The following is a 14,438-nucleotide window of genomic DNA, read 5'->3' as shown; positions in this document are numbered from 1 at the left end:
TTATTTTCCCCGTAAAAAAATAATAGTTTGTAGAGATTAGGCGGGAAAATATTGACCTTCTTTTATTTTTTCCTACTGTTGGTATTACTCCGCCTTAGGTAACAGGAGTGGGCTGTGGAGAGGGAGGAAAAGAGGGGAGTAATCCTCTCCTTCCCACCTTATTGCTCTTTCTTCCCTCCCTATTCCCTCTTCTATCCACCCTACTCCCTATATTTCCCTCGTTATCGCCTTTCCTTCCTGCCTCCCCTCCCTCCCCCCCTCCTTCTTCCCTCTTCCCCCCTCCCTCCCCTCTCCCTCCCTCCCCCCCCTCCCCTCCTATTCTCTTCCTCTACGTCCGTACAAAAGCTTCCCATGTGTGTGTGTGTGTGTGTGTGTGTGTGTGTGTGTGTGTGTGTGTGTGTGTGTGTGTGTGGTGTGTGTGTGTGTGTGGTTCAGCTCCGGGTTATGATCAAGCACAGCCCACCAATACCCTCATGCGATTCGAATTTGTTTTGGATGTCTCTATTTTTTCTTCCGAGGAGGGTGCCCGGGGGAGTAGAGGTGGAGGGGGGGGTGCCCGGGGGAGTAGAAGGAGGGGGTGCCCGGGGGAGTAGGGGAAGGAGGGAGGTCCTTGGGGAGTGGAAAGGGGAGAGGGAAGAGAGTGGGCTTGTATACATCATATCATCGAACCTTCTCATTACAAAGTCCTAAAAATCCCTGACGTTATTTATTCATTTAAAATCCTCGACTCAACACAATAAATCCGTATTCCTGGTACAAGAACACCTCACTGAGTTCCTACCGTTAGTGATCGAAATTGAGAGAGCTGCAGCAGTCTAAAGGATTATCTCCCTTCTCTCCCTTCTCTCCCTTTCCCTCTCCCTGTCTCTTTTCTCATCCGTCTTCTCTCTTCCCTCTTCCTCTCCCCTCTACATTCCTTTCCCTCGTCCTCTTTCCATTTCCATCTCTCCCTACCCTTCTCCACCTCCCCTTCCCTTCCTTTTCATCTCCCCCTTTCACTTTTCCTCCCTCTCTCTCTTTCTCCCTTTCCTTCTCCCTCTCTCCTCCTCCTCTCTTCTCCACCACACCCCCTGGTTGATCTTACATAAGAGATATGGTATTTTTAGAAACGGATTCATTCAGCATCGAGGTCTGTTTCGTGATCTGGAATTCACTGCTGTGGGATCAAGAATAATCGTCAGTGTCGCGTCTATAACACAAGACCGTACAATAGGAGATGGATTTATTGGTGTTATTATTAGTGTTATTAGTGGTGTTATTGTTGTTATTTTTATTACTGTTGTCATCATTTCCTTCCTCCAGTGTTTTGGGAGAATGTATTTGGTTTCAGCAATGTTCCCCTCGTACACCGATTTCGTGGAATAATGGTAAAATCCGTGAAAGTAAAACGGAATTCGTTAAAATAATATACTTAAATTCGTAGAACAATGGTAAATTTCGTAAACAATTGCTATAATTCGTGAAAGAGTAAAATTCGTCGGGAAATGGTGGTAATCGTAGGAAAATGGGAAAATTCGTCGGGAAATAGTTTAGGAATTGTGCCGCTTACTAATGGAGTCGCCAATTGAGTTAGAATCGATTGTCATAGTTTTTTTCTTAATTGTTTGCGGCCTAATGTACCGAGAGAATTTTGTTGTGTTGTGTTGTTGTGTTGTGTTTATTGAGTCCTTTCACCCACACACCCCTCTCACTCTCCCTCTCAAACACACCCATCCCACACACCCCTCTCACACACCCCTCTCAAATACCTCTCTCAAACACCTCTCTCACACACCCCTCACACACACCCCTCTCACACACCCCTCTCAAACACCCCACACACCCCTCACACACACCCCTCTCACTCCCCCACAGTCGACGAAGCCAGTCACTACCACACTTTGTCTTAACAAGTGTCGAAAACGTGACGCCTGGCATCATTCTGTCGCGACACTTGACTCCTGACCCAGATATTGAATGGCAGAGATGGATGGTTGACCTGGATGGTTGGCCTGGATGGTTGAGATGGATGGTTGAGTTGGATGGTTGGCCTGGATGGTTGGCCTGGATGGTTGGCCTGGATGGTTGAGATGGATGGTTGAGTTGGATGGTTGAGATGGATGGTTGAGTTGGATGGTTGAGATGGATGATTGAGTTGGATGGTTGAGTTGGACGGTTGAGTTGGATGGTTGGATAGTTGAGATGAATGGTGGAATTGGATGGTTGAGCTGGGTGGTTGAAGAGGTGGATAGTTGAATTGGATGGCCTTACATAATAAGTAGTAAATAATAGTAAATAGAGTCGACCATCACATGTAATAGTGGTCACTTATACATACATACATACATACATACATACATACATACATTCATACATACATACATACATACACCTAACGCTCATAATATGAATTTTCCCCTTCACACACACACACACGAACAGGTAAAATATCTTCTCAGTAACCATTATATATATTACGCTACCTGAGACAAACAAAGTTCTTTATTTTACGGTAGATTAAAAAAAAAACCACAAGACTGACTTTTCTGAGGTTAGGAGTCATTAAAATATAGTATAATTATCTTCATTATTTCTAAACTTCCCAGAATATTAGAGATTTTAATGAGCTCGTGAATCAATACGATCGCGGGGGGGGGGAGGAGGTGTGTGTGTGTGTGTGTGTGTGTGTGTGTGTGTGTGTGTTCTGGTGAGAAGAATGATTTATGGCTCATTAAATATGGACCACAAGAAGACGATAAGAGCTGTGAGGTGAGAGAGAGAGAGAGAAAGTGGGAAAGAGAGGGAAAGAAAAACACCAACATATTCTGTCAGTCATCTCTCCCATCCATGAACCCGGAGCCTCGTGAACCTCTGAATCCGAGACATCGACCCATTCCACCATCTATGAACCCAACAATGTGTGATGTCTCGGATTCACAAGTTCACGAGTCCAGTTCAGACGATTGACAGGAGGGTGTACGAGTCTATGTACTATCGTAGGGAGGTGTACGGATCCATGAAATATCAGACGAGCACACCTGTAACACCTGCTAATACCTGCTAACACACCTGACTTAATATATACATGACAGAACACCTGCCAGATCGACACAACAGAGGAACAATAGACCCACAGTAAATGGAACCATACAGGTGGAAAGCCAATCCTGTATTAGCATTTCAGATCAGTTCTCCCGAGTCAACGAGAGAATAGGTTAAAAAACGAAAGAGAGAGAGAAAAAAAATCATTAAACGCTATTTATCTTCGCTAGTCTTTCATTAAGCTCCACGTTCAGTTAATGGTTGAGTGGGGAACTAACGTGACAGCGCCCATCTACCTGTTAACGAGTGTTTGTTGAGTAATTAGCGGAGTTAATGAGCCGCCGTGTTGGTAATGTTGACGTAATGTTATGGTACAGTATCTCACACTTGATGGACTCTCTCTCTCTCTCTCTCTCTCTCTCTCTCTCTCTCTCTCTCTCTTAGTGGTAAAACTTGTGGATAATTGGTCCCTGGGGGCTAATTCACTCCCCCTTTTTTCGTCCCCACGGGTTAACGAGCTCTTAGTGTTATTAAATCAATATTACCTCATCTTAAAGTTCTATTTTCTCTTCATTATTTTCAAAGGTCAAATTTTTCAAGGGGCGGGCGGGCGGGTCATGGCCAGAAGTGAGTAATTTGTATATTATTTCTTTTATTGTTTTATCGTCATATATTTTAGGAGGTTGTGATGTTTAAGGATGTTAAGATGAGGAGGTTGTGATCCCTTACGTCAATAACCTACTGAGTATATATAAATTGTTTGTATTGGATAATCTGGTGTTATCGCGCAATATAATGTAAGGAACAATGGACTCAATGTGTTTTATACGTCGCTAAATTCAGGGGTAAACACGTTCGTCTATTGGAATGTTCCCTCCAGAGTCCCCCTATAGTAACGGAATCATTTACTGGACTGTATTACTCAAGGTATATACAAGAAAGAACTATTACTCCCACATATCAGTGTAGAGTGTAATGTTCAATCTGTCAAATGTGTAGAAAAATAGTTCCCAAGACAAGTAGCCATCACTGTGTCATGTGAGTGAAAGACAAGAGGAAATACAACCATATGAAACTCCATCGTTCTCCCAAAGATAAAAAAGGTAAGTTAATATTAATATGCAAGTTTTTTGTGGAAATTAAGTTATATAACCCCATTTAGTGCTGGGTTAATATTCGTTTTAGCACATGACCTGTAAATGAAGGTTTGAATCCCACAAAACACAGGGAAATACACCAGAAAACCCTGTTTCACGCCATAGTGCTTTTGAAGAAAGTATTTACAGTATAATGGAGAAAATATATACAGATATGTATATTTGATATTGTTTTATGTCATTTATTGTTTCCTATTTTGGTTTGATGTCACACGATCAACGCATAATTGAAAATTATAAAATAAATTAGTTACTCATACTATTTACATCATTTTCTGTGATGATGCACAGATTACGTGCTGTTAGAAAACTACCACGAACAATGTGAAAACTTCGTGCGTAATTATTTGTTAATGCAGTTAACAAACTAAATGATAATATTGTCAGTCCTGAGGCATCATTTTAACTTTATGTTTTCTATAAACATTTCATAGTTATCACTTACGACACCGGTTTACTTTGGGTTGTGTGGTTGTTTATCGGGGACTTGACTTTGCTCTCTTATAGTTTTTAATGATACTATATTTAAAAAATCGAATAGAATGGTTGTTGCATAAATTTTTTTAAGTTAAAAATAGTCTTGCTTGATTGATATCACATTTTAATATAATGCTTTAATATCTTCCTCTTGTCCGTGGAAGGTTTTGTACATTACACTCTTGTAGCCAATCAGCTGTGAGGTTCATACTCCGTGGCGGTTCATTCCACCAATCAGCAACAAGTTTCTGTCCTCACTCGTTGGACGTCAACACCGTGTACTGGTGATCTATATCTGTGTCCAATATTTCGTGGCTAAAAACCAACCAAGATGTATAACGAGTTTGTGGATGAGGTAAGATGAGTAACTATATGTGTCACTGGTTGGTTTAGTAACTACCAGGTGATTGATGGGGCTCGTAATACTAACAAACTGTTCATCTCCCTCTAGCATGTTGCCCCTCTGGTTAAAATAAACATCACCGGTGTAGGGGGGGGGAGGTATGCCTATTTTAATGCATTGTTATTATATGGAATGATTGCAACTATATAAGCACCATGATTAAGTTCCTGTAATAGTAAAATAGGTGAAGTTGTTAGAGTTTGGCCTTTGGTTAGGTTAGGTAGAGGACATACTAAGATATTGTTGTGGTAAAATTATCGTTTTGGTCATCCACCTATTTGGAAGTAGGTCATAATTATTCAAAAGACATGAAAGACCATCGGAAAACATAATTTCAACCTAACCTAACCTAACCTAACCTAACCTAACCTAACCTCTCTCGGATGGTGGAATCTTAAAATCCTAAAATTCGTTGGATGACTGAAACGAAAATAATACCAATGTGGTTTCTAATTATTAGTTCAGACAAAAACAAGAAAATTTTCATTTATGACCCTTTTGGCGCATTTTACCCAGACTGCGTGAGTATAAAATCAGAAAACTAGGGTTAGGTTAGGTTTTTCTGGTTTCTCTGGTTAGGTTAAGTTAGACATGTGCTGTAGGTGTGTACTATTTATCATTAGTTAGGCAGGTTCTTTTGTTCGTGATATTTTGTGTTTTTGGCGGGTACAATATTGGGGTGTTCTTGTCATTGGGAAATCAAACCCTATTTTTCCCAATGATGTTCTTCTATTTGCTATAAAATAATTTACTTAACAAATAGTTTTTCAGGAACCTAACCTATTCATAGAGCAAAGGATACCTGTATTTGAAATGAGCGCCAAGTACGGTAATTCCCAGACCGAGAGGGAAATTTCCCACCGGGTGGATACAGCGCTCGCCTCCTATTCCATCAGTCTGTGATTCACCCAGCTGTAAATGGGTACAGTACCTAAGTATACAACTTGGGGAAATTACTGCAGTACCGGCCACACTGTCTCCTTGTGTACCAAAGGCTTAGTATACAGTGTGCTGTATCTTCACCGTCCAGCACTCTCATGTTGGTACAGCCTTCCCTCTCGCCCTTATCTCACACTGATAGCACTCCTTCCATAAGCAAAAATACTGGAACAGTGGACTGGCTTTATCAACCACCTAAGTTCCTCCCACTAGCCTCATGGACTGGCATTGTATCTCTAAGGGTGCAATTTGAGTCTGGATCGCTCTACCCAATGTTTACTAAAATGGAAAATCCTTTGCTGTTACCAACGCAACTTGTGTCAAAAAATTGTGAGGGGTTGAGACTATTTGCTGGAGTACCAGAGGGTTAAGGGTCAGTCTTGCCCATGGGACCCACTCTCACTTTTAATATGTTGAACATTTTAAATAAAATTATTTGATCGTTACTTCTATATTAATGAAGGAGTGCTACTCATCATGATAAGTTATTACACACAGGTAAAGTCCAGATATGTTGGTAAATACCATACAGTAGCAACAGGTTGTCTTAAAGTGGGTCACTGTACCTGAAGTTAACTTGTCTTCGGTTCAATTATGATGATAAAATTCAACATAACTTTGGATATACATTACAGGTATTGATAAAACTTGGATGAAATCATGTTGTAATTGTAAAACTCAGGTTGAATAAAGTAAAAATTTAAAATGATGTTATCTGTAGTGTTGCTATATGTTCAGCTAAATAATGATGAACAATGCACCAATAGTTTTAGTATATTGTTCTTTATACTGTATGTTGATTTATTATTTGCAGTATGACAGTTATGCAATAGAAGACTCGGAGAATTACCACTACACAGTGAGGGGAGAAGGAGAGTTTGGAGATCGTAGCCACTATCCAACCTATTCCATCCCTGAGGAAGTGAAAAAATATGTCACTTATTTTAGAGATGCCATGCGTGATGAGAACATCTATGATATTCCTTCTCTTTACATGGAGTAAGTTATTTTAGTTCCATCTTTACCTTTTGTAACATAAATTAATCTAACAATTTTTTTTTTTGCTTATTGGCCATTCATCAGCTGACCTATGGGATAACCTGCTTCAAAAAACACCTTAACAGAACCTGTCTTGTGTAGAGAGCTATATACACTCTAAACCAGGGACACTGTCCATTTAGAATCAGTGTAGGGAATGTAAATTGCCACTGACCCAGCAAGTCACCAGGTACACTGGGGCAGACCCTCTTATAGTTTACTTCACTTAAATCATTCATTGGTAAACTTTAGAATTAGATCACGAGACTCAACTCTTCCTACCCAACTCCACACTGTCAGATGCTGTAAACTACTTTATTTTTAAATGGTACCTTAAACATTTTTAAATACACAGTCCTTGATATAAATTATACACAGTGAGGTGGGGCGGATGATGACAGCTTGTTTGGATGTGTTTAGTGAGAGCATGTGTGTTTTACTCCTTAACCTGTCAGGCATCTATCACTGCTATACCCATGCTGTGTGATTATTTGTAGTATAATAAAGAGTGTGTTGTAATGTTCAAACATCACACACGAGAATGACCAGCAGTTCCCCTCCATGATTAACGTCATATATTAGTGTTATTCAGTATATTGTTGTTTACAGGAACAAGTACAAGGACACACTGGGTTTTTTTAGTATTTAATTTTGAAGGGATAAGACTCTTACAACACCTCCTCAAACCTAATTTTGTTTCAGCTTCAACCGTTTAACTGAGGAGTACTACAAGACTCAGTCCTGGCCTGAAGTGGAGGATTTGTATGGCAACAAGTTAGTAGAACAAGATGGCCGGGATGACATATTCCTGATACTCTACAGAGAGTTGTACTATCGTCATATATATGCCAGAGTACAGGGAGGACCCACAATACCTCAGCGTTTTGAGTCCTACTACAACTACTGTAATCTCTTCAACTACATCCTCAGTAAGGGGTTCTTGTGCTCTTGTCTAGTGTTGGTGTGTTACCAGTTCACATATTCTAGACCTTTTTAATTTTGGGGGGCTGAAATATTTGTTTTGTACAATGACTGACAACATTTCAGAATTACATGAGCAGCCATCTTGGAATACTAGCATCACAAATTTCTAGCTGCCAATTTGAAGATAATATTTTGGAACCTTTGAACATTTCCACCACAGGCACAAATATTTTACAGTTTTCATATTTACTGTCGTTGAGGTGTTTAAGAATGCAACTTTGGATTATACTGTTTAATGATATAATTGTTCCAGAAATTTGTACGTAATTGTTTTATTTACTTGGCAGGTGCTGAGACTCCTGTGCCCATGGAATTGCCCAACCAGTGGCTGTGGGAGATCATTGATGAGTTCATTTACCAGTTCCAGTCATTCTCTCAGTTTAGATCCAAACTTGGCAAGAAGAGTGAGCCAGAGATTGAGATGCTGAAGGAATCCCCCAAGATTTGGAATGTTCACTCAGTACTCAATGTCCTGCACTGCCTTGTTGATAAATCAAACATCAACAGGCAACTTGAGGTGAGCATTTAATTCATGTAAAGTTATTTGTTCAAGTTAGATTACAGTTCATAACATAAATATAAGGTAGGTGGCAGGAAGGAAAGGGGAAGACCAAAGAGACGAGAGGGTAAGGGGACATACTTAGAGTGAAGTTGATTTACAGTGAGGACATTCGGTATACATTACAGTACAGGAAATGAGTAGTGGGAGAGCTTCATTTCGAGTGTTTCATAAGGATGCCACAGTAGTTTGAGTGATGGTCTATAAGGTGTAAGTCTGTCTCTCTTCGTTATTCCAGCGACCCTGTAGTATAATAGTCAGTCATTTGCTTTTGTTTGTTATGTTGACAGGTCTACACAAGTGGCGGAGATCCTGACAGTGTGGCGGGAGAGTTTGGTCGCCATCCACTGTACAAGATGTTGGGCTACTTCTCTTTAATTGGACTTCTGCGGCTTCACTCACTCCTTGGTGACTACTATCAAGCTATCAAGGTAATGGTGTACTCCAGCTTTCTGTTCAAATTAATGTTTTTGTGTGTTAGTTTTCTAAAACAAAAGTGTATTTTGGAAAATGTATAAGTAGTAGTCATATTGTGAATAAATAAACCCCTGGATTTCAACAAAAATAATTCGTTTGTGTTTTTTAAACTGTCTGAATTACTCACCTGGGTTGTTGAAGAAAACCCTCACTAACTCGATAAAATATCTGAATTCGCACACCATAATTTAACGAGTTGGAGGGATTCAAGTCTATTTTTGGCCCAATTGATCTGTCTAATTGGTGAATTATATTGTCCTATGACAATGGATCAATTGCTTTGTGAAGTTGAACATGTTGGATCTAAGGTGGTCATTCACAGTAGCCTGCAGCTACAAAATGTTATTTCCTATTGTAATCCTTAATTTTTAATTAAGAAAATGACTTGAGGCATTTTAAAGACTTAACATCAACTGAGGAGAAGGCAAGATATTATCTGGTGTTTCTAAAAGGATTCTGAGGTATTTCTTCTTTCAGGTTCTGGAAAACATTGAATTAAATAAGAAGTCCATGTACTCACGTGTGCCAGCCTGCCAGATCACAACCTATTATTACGTTGGGTTTGCGTACATGATGATGCGACGTTACGCTGATGCTATCCGCACGTTCTCCAACATTCTGGTGTATATCCAACGTACAAAAGCCATGTTCCAGACCAGGAACTACCAGAATGACCAAATCAATAAACAGGTAGGAGCTTTCTGTAGCTGTTTTATATATTATGAGAACTGCCTTTTTATGTCCACACCAGATGACTGGAAGAAGAGTCTGACTACTTTTATCTCTTTGACAGACTGAACAGATGTACACACTTCTGTCCATCTGCATGGTGCTTCACCCACAGAGGATTGATGAGGCAGTTCAGTCTTCCCTGAGGGAGAAAGCTCTTGCTGAGAAAATGGCTCGCATGTCGGTAGGTATTGTTACACATTGAGTTATATACTTTACTGTAAGTTATTGGATGAGGTGATGGCTCAGATATGTTAAGTCAGTAAAATACTGTACTATACTGTAGGTAAAAAACATCATCCAACAGCCTGTCTACAACTATCTAGTCATCGTGTAATGCCCGTCGGGCAACCACGTTCACATACAACACAGTTTTATTAAAAGGCTTCAGTAGATGGACCATATAATTAAATACACATCATTGCTAGTCTTACAAAGACCATAAATTTAGATAAACTGAATCAAAGAAACTGAAAGATTAATCTTTTGATCACAGGCCATCGATGAACATGCAGTAGTTTCCATAAGCACACACAATTCCAATGACATATCCCATTTGCTATAGGTACGATGATCAGAGGTGGATTACATTATTCCCTTGAACACTGCCCTTGCTGTAAAACAAACATTTCTCACCAGGCTTCACCTTAATCCTCTAATAGTATCCATTAGCAGTGTGATTGCATTAAAAGAGCTAGTAAGTTTTTGAGACAGGAACTGAAGCTCTCAACCAATCTCAGTACCTCATAACCCTCACCCACAAGTATCATAGAGATCTTACTTTACTGTGTTTCTTCAATGGGCCAATCACTAACCAAAAGCCTTTATTACACTTCATCTCACAATCTATCAGTGTACCCAAACTCATCCTCTGCAAATGTTAAAACCTTTTATGATTTATGTCGTTGTTTCATGAAAGGTACAGATATCACTGTTTTGTATTTGAGTCTAACAGTCTATAGCATTCAATAAGAAGTTCCATTGGAGGGGAAGTATTTGCATTCCTTATTTTATATTTTTATTGTATGTAGTTTTGGTTCATCTGAAGTTTAATGTCATATTTGCAGCGAGGTGATGCTCAAGAGTTCACACAGTGTTTCACATTTGCCTGCCCTAAGTTCTTGAGTCCTGTGCCTCCACCTTTTGACACAACAGCAGCCAATCTCCACAAGGAACCTTTCCAGCAACAGCTTAAGGTAAGTCTCAAATTCGATTTAACAGAGTTTATAACTACCATATTTTGACGAATATAAGCTGCACTTTTTTCCTTATGAATTTGGCAAAGGTAGTGGCACGGCTTATGACCAGATGTGAATTTTAGTAATGCCTCAAAAATAAAGTATTGTGTGAGTAGATGAGTATGATGTAGTGCAGTGGCCCCCAACCTGTGGTGCCTGCAGAACCATATGAACCCCACAAGGATTTATTAGAAAATTGTGAATTATTTGAGATTCTTTGTAAGTGAAATTCATGAAAATATGTAATAACTTGATACAACTGTCGTGTACAGGTTAGGTGTATTTACCCCAGACCGGGCCCAGAGAGAGAGAATCGGCCTTCTCACGGGGGTAAATACACACGTCCTGTCCAAGAGTAAATGTAAAAAGTATTTAACTGGTAACAGTTAGATGTGTAAAACTGCAAATAACTGGACAGTACTGTAGATATGATTTTTTTTTCTTGAATGTAGATCCTAAGTCATGGCACCCTCCACTATGTTTACAATGATAAGTGTGGCCCAGAGCCTATAAAAATTTGGGGACCATTGATGTAGTGGATATATATATATATATGTGTGTGTGTGTGGTACTTGCAGGTGTTCATGGACGAAGTTCAGCAGCAACAGCAGATCAGTGTGATGAGATCCTACTTGAAATTGTATACTACTATGCCTATGGAGAAGATGGCTGCCTTCCAAGAGATGAGTGAGGACGATTTTCGTAATGCACTTCTGTGTTTTAAGCACAAGATGCGCAACATGGTGTGGACTAAGGGCACCTCTGGCCTGCAGGGAGACTTCCAGAGTGACTCTGAGGTGAGAAAGAGGGATGAAAATTTTATAAGATTTTGCTTATTATTACCCTTAAGCCTTCTTTTGCTTTCAATGTCTTTTTCCCATTTTTAGAGACAAGTTACTGGGATCCTCCTTTATGTACACAACATTGTCGTGTACTCTGTGAAATGTTTCATTCATTTGGTTTACTTATATGTATCCTGTCACACCACTCAAACCCCCACAAAACATCATCTGCCATTGTTCCATAAATTATTGATATAATAACATTGTTTGTTGTTTTATAAAACAAGTGACCGTCAAAATGAGTTTATAGTAATTATGCGGTAAACTCTAGTTAACTTGGCATTCGATATCTTGCAGTTTCACATAAAGGTCTCGGAATTTATTATAACATAACTCGGGGAATGCCGAGTTGTATGAAATTATCTGGAAAAATCTCGGCATATTTGGCCACACTGCACTCCATGCTTGGTCAGTCTGGTGTTTGTTATTGTTGTAGTCGGGTGCATACTGGCTCACTCCACCAACGTGGGAAGGGAGGGTACTGTAGCACCCCAATATTTAGGTTATAAAGTACTATACATTGCAAGGCTAGAGCCCTATACATGCCGAGTTATCAAGATTTTTCTGTAAATACAATAGGGATACAAAGAAATGAGTCACTGGCATATCCACAGTTTCCCACATACAAGGTAATGGGGGCTACCGACATGACACACGACCGAATATTTTAGTTCAGAATATTTCGTCCATTTTGCTGAATATACATGATACACCAGATACGACACCTGCTCCCTTATCCTAAAAAGATTACCATATTTTATATTTCATTCATCAACAGGTTGACTTCTTCATTGATGGAAATATGATCCACATCGCAGACACCAAGGTTGCCCAGCGCTATGGAGATTTCTTCATCCGTCAAATCCATAAACTGGAGGAAGTCAATCGTTCTCTTTCAAAAGTTAAGGTTTAAGAAGAAATTAAGATACTGTATCTGTCTGCATCTAAGAAGACCTTTATGGGATATTTATCTTTTGTTGCAATTTTGAATATGCTAACAGTTGAAGAATTACATATTTAATGCACAAATAATGAATGTGTTGTGCTAAAGGTGTAACCAAAATTTGTTTCGAAATTATAAAATATCTATTTTATTCCATTTTTATCACATGTAAAAGGTCTTTTTGTAATGGGATGAAGAATGTTCATGTTTTTCGGTAAAAAGAAATTGAAAGATATATCAAAGCTCTTGTGTTATTTCACTTTGTATATTTTAAATACACTATTTTTAATTTAAATTGAGCCATGGAATGTAATACATAGTGGTTTCTGATATTAAAGCCTCTAGACAAGAAACAGTGTGGGACCCAGGAAAGTTAACTAAAGTAAAAAGTTAGTGGAAGGGCAAATTGCATTTTTAATAATAATGACAAAAAATACCATATTTTTTAATGATCAAAAATGACAATGATATATTAATAATATTTCTATGCTTTAAATTATTTCATTATCATTCCATTGAGAAAATAATACTGTAAAAAGTTTTTAAAACAAAACACATTCATCGTGTTTGTTGTTAAAGAACAGGGTGCAGGGAAGCTGTTTTTCTGATATTCTATAATTTGGATTGTGGTGGACAGCACTGGATGGGCAGCTACCTCCAGATCAGTTTGGGAGTCATTACAACACTTGCTTAGTACTGTGAATATCATCCTATCATATCCAAAATGCATTGTATGCATTTCCCTTCTTCATAAATATATTTGTGCTCAAGGCAAGACTTATTTTGGATGGATTTTGGATTCATAGAAAAATGTTCAATGTAATCTTTGAAAATTTTCCTGCCAAAGAAAACAAAGAAGCTGCATCAAAGGAGATCACAATATAGTGGGCTCTACCTCCTACAGTACTGGAGGCCAAAAATGGAAACCATCCCACTGTCTGATGCAACTTTCAATATACTGTACCTGTGCAGTACAGTACTTCATATTCTGCAGTTCTATTTAACAATAATATAGATCTGCAATGCATGTACAGTACAGTAACTTATATTTCATTACAATGTACAGTTGTATTATGTTATCAAGGAGTTTCTTGTGCAGTATATGACAGAAAAATCTCTATAATTCAGAACAATAGGGCCTAAACTTTCCATAAAATCGATGTTTATCAAGTACAACAATAAACAAAGAATCAATTAAGTACGATGAACACGTATATTGTATGATAATACACCTCCTTCAGTAGTGTTATTACTGTATAAATACAGAACACATACAATACTACTAAATAAATGTAAATGATTCAGGAGAGAACACACAATGCATTACTATACTGGATGTAACAATGAGCTGGAAAATGTTATATTACAGCTCGGCTTATCTGTGTCGGGGGAGTTCATGGTCAAACTGATGATAGACTGAGAAAGACAAGCTGAACCACTGTATGTGATATGGGTGCACTGACCCAGATTTACGGGTCTGTTATTCACACATCACATTTTCTGACAGAGGGAGAAATCTTCCAACAAACTCCTTTGTGAGTCTTGGTGAGGGAGGCAGTCGTTCTCCCACTAGCTACGCCACTGAAGAGATGCGTCTCATTACCATTAGTATAGTAAAAGGCAAATAAAAG

At 38.9% G+C, this 14,438-nt stretch overlaps 1 protein-coding gene across 1 annotated transcript; it reads left to right on the top strand.

Annotated features, from left to right (window-relative positions):
* The first annotated feature begins 4,881 nt into the window (after positions 1-4,881).
* LOC121858637 (eukaryotic translation initiation factor 3 subunit L-like) lies at positions 4,882-13,299 on the top strand. Its single transcript, XM_042355168.1, has 10 exons — positions 4,882-5,010; positions 6,812-6,996; positions 7,738-7,964; positions 8,307-8,536; positions 8,869-9,009; positions 9,533-9,745; positions 9,849-9,968; positions 10,852-10,980; positions 11,601-11,819; positions 12,643-13,299. Exons 1-10 carry the CDS (start codon positions 4,987-4,989, stop codon positions 12,775-12,777), a joined length of 1,623 nt encoding a protein of 540 aa, XP_042211102.1. The 5' UTR covers positions 4,882-4,986; the 3' UTR covers positions 12,778-13,299.
* The last annotated feature ends 1,139 nt before the right edge of the window (positions 13,300-14,438 follow it).

This window comes from Homarus americanus, unplaced genomic scaffold, assembly GCF_018991925.1.
Source record: "Homarus americanus isolate GMGI-L3 unplaced genomic scaffold, GMGI_Hamer_2.0 scaffold74, whole genome shotgun sequence".
NCBI classification, from domain to species: domain Eukaryota; kingdom Metazoa; phylum Arthropoda; class Malacostraca; order Decapoda; family Nephropidae; genus Homarus; species Homarus americanus.
The sequence above is the reverse complement of the archived record's forward strand: the minus strand, read 5'-3'. Positions and strand labels throughout refer to the sequence as shown.

Bases quoted from the DNA above. Each gene is read 5' to 3' on its own strand.
- LOC121858637 (XM_042355168.1), top strand. From the start codon at position 4,987: ATGTATAACGAGTTTGTGGATGAG. The intron at 5,011-6,811 runs GTAAGATGAGTA...TATTATTTGCAG, and splicing joins ATAACGAGTTTGTGGATGAG to TATGACAGTTATGCAATAGA. The intron at 8,537-8,868 runs GTGAGCATTTAA...TTATGTTGACAG, and splicing joins ACATCAACAGGCAACTTGAG to GTCTACACAAGTGGCGGAGA.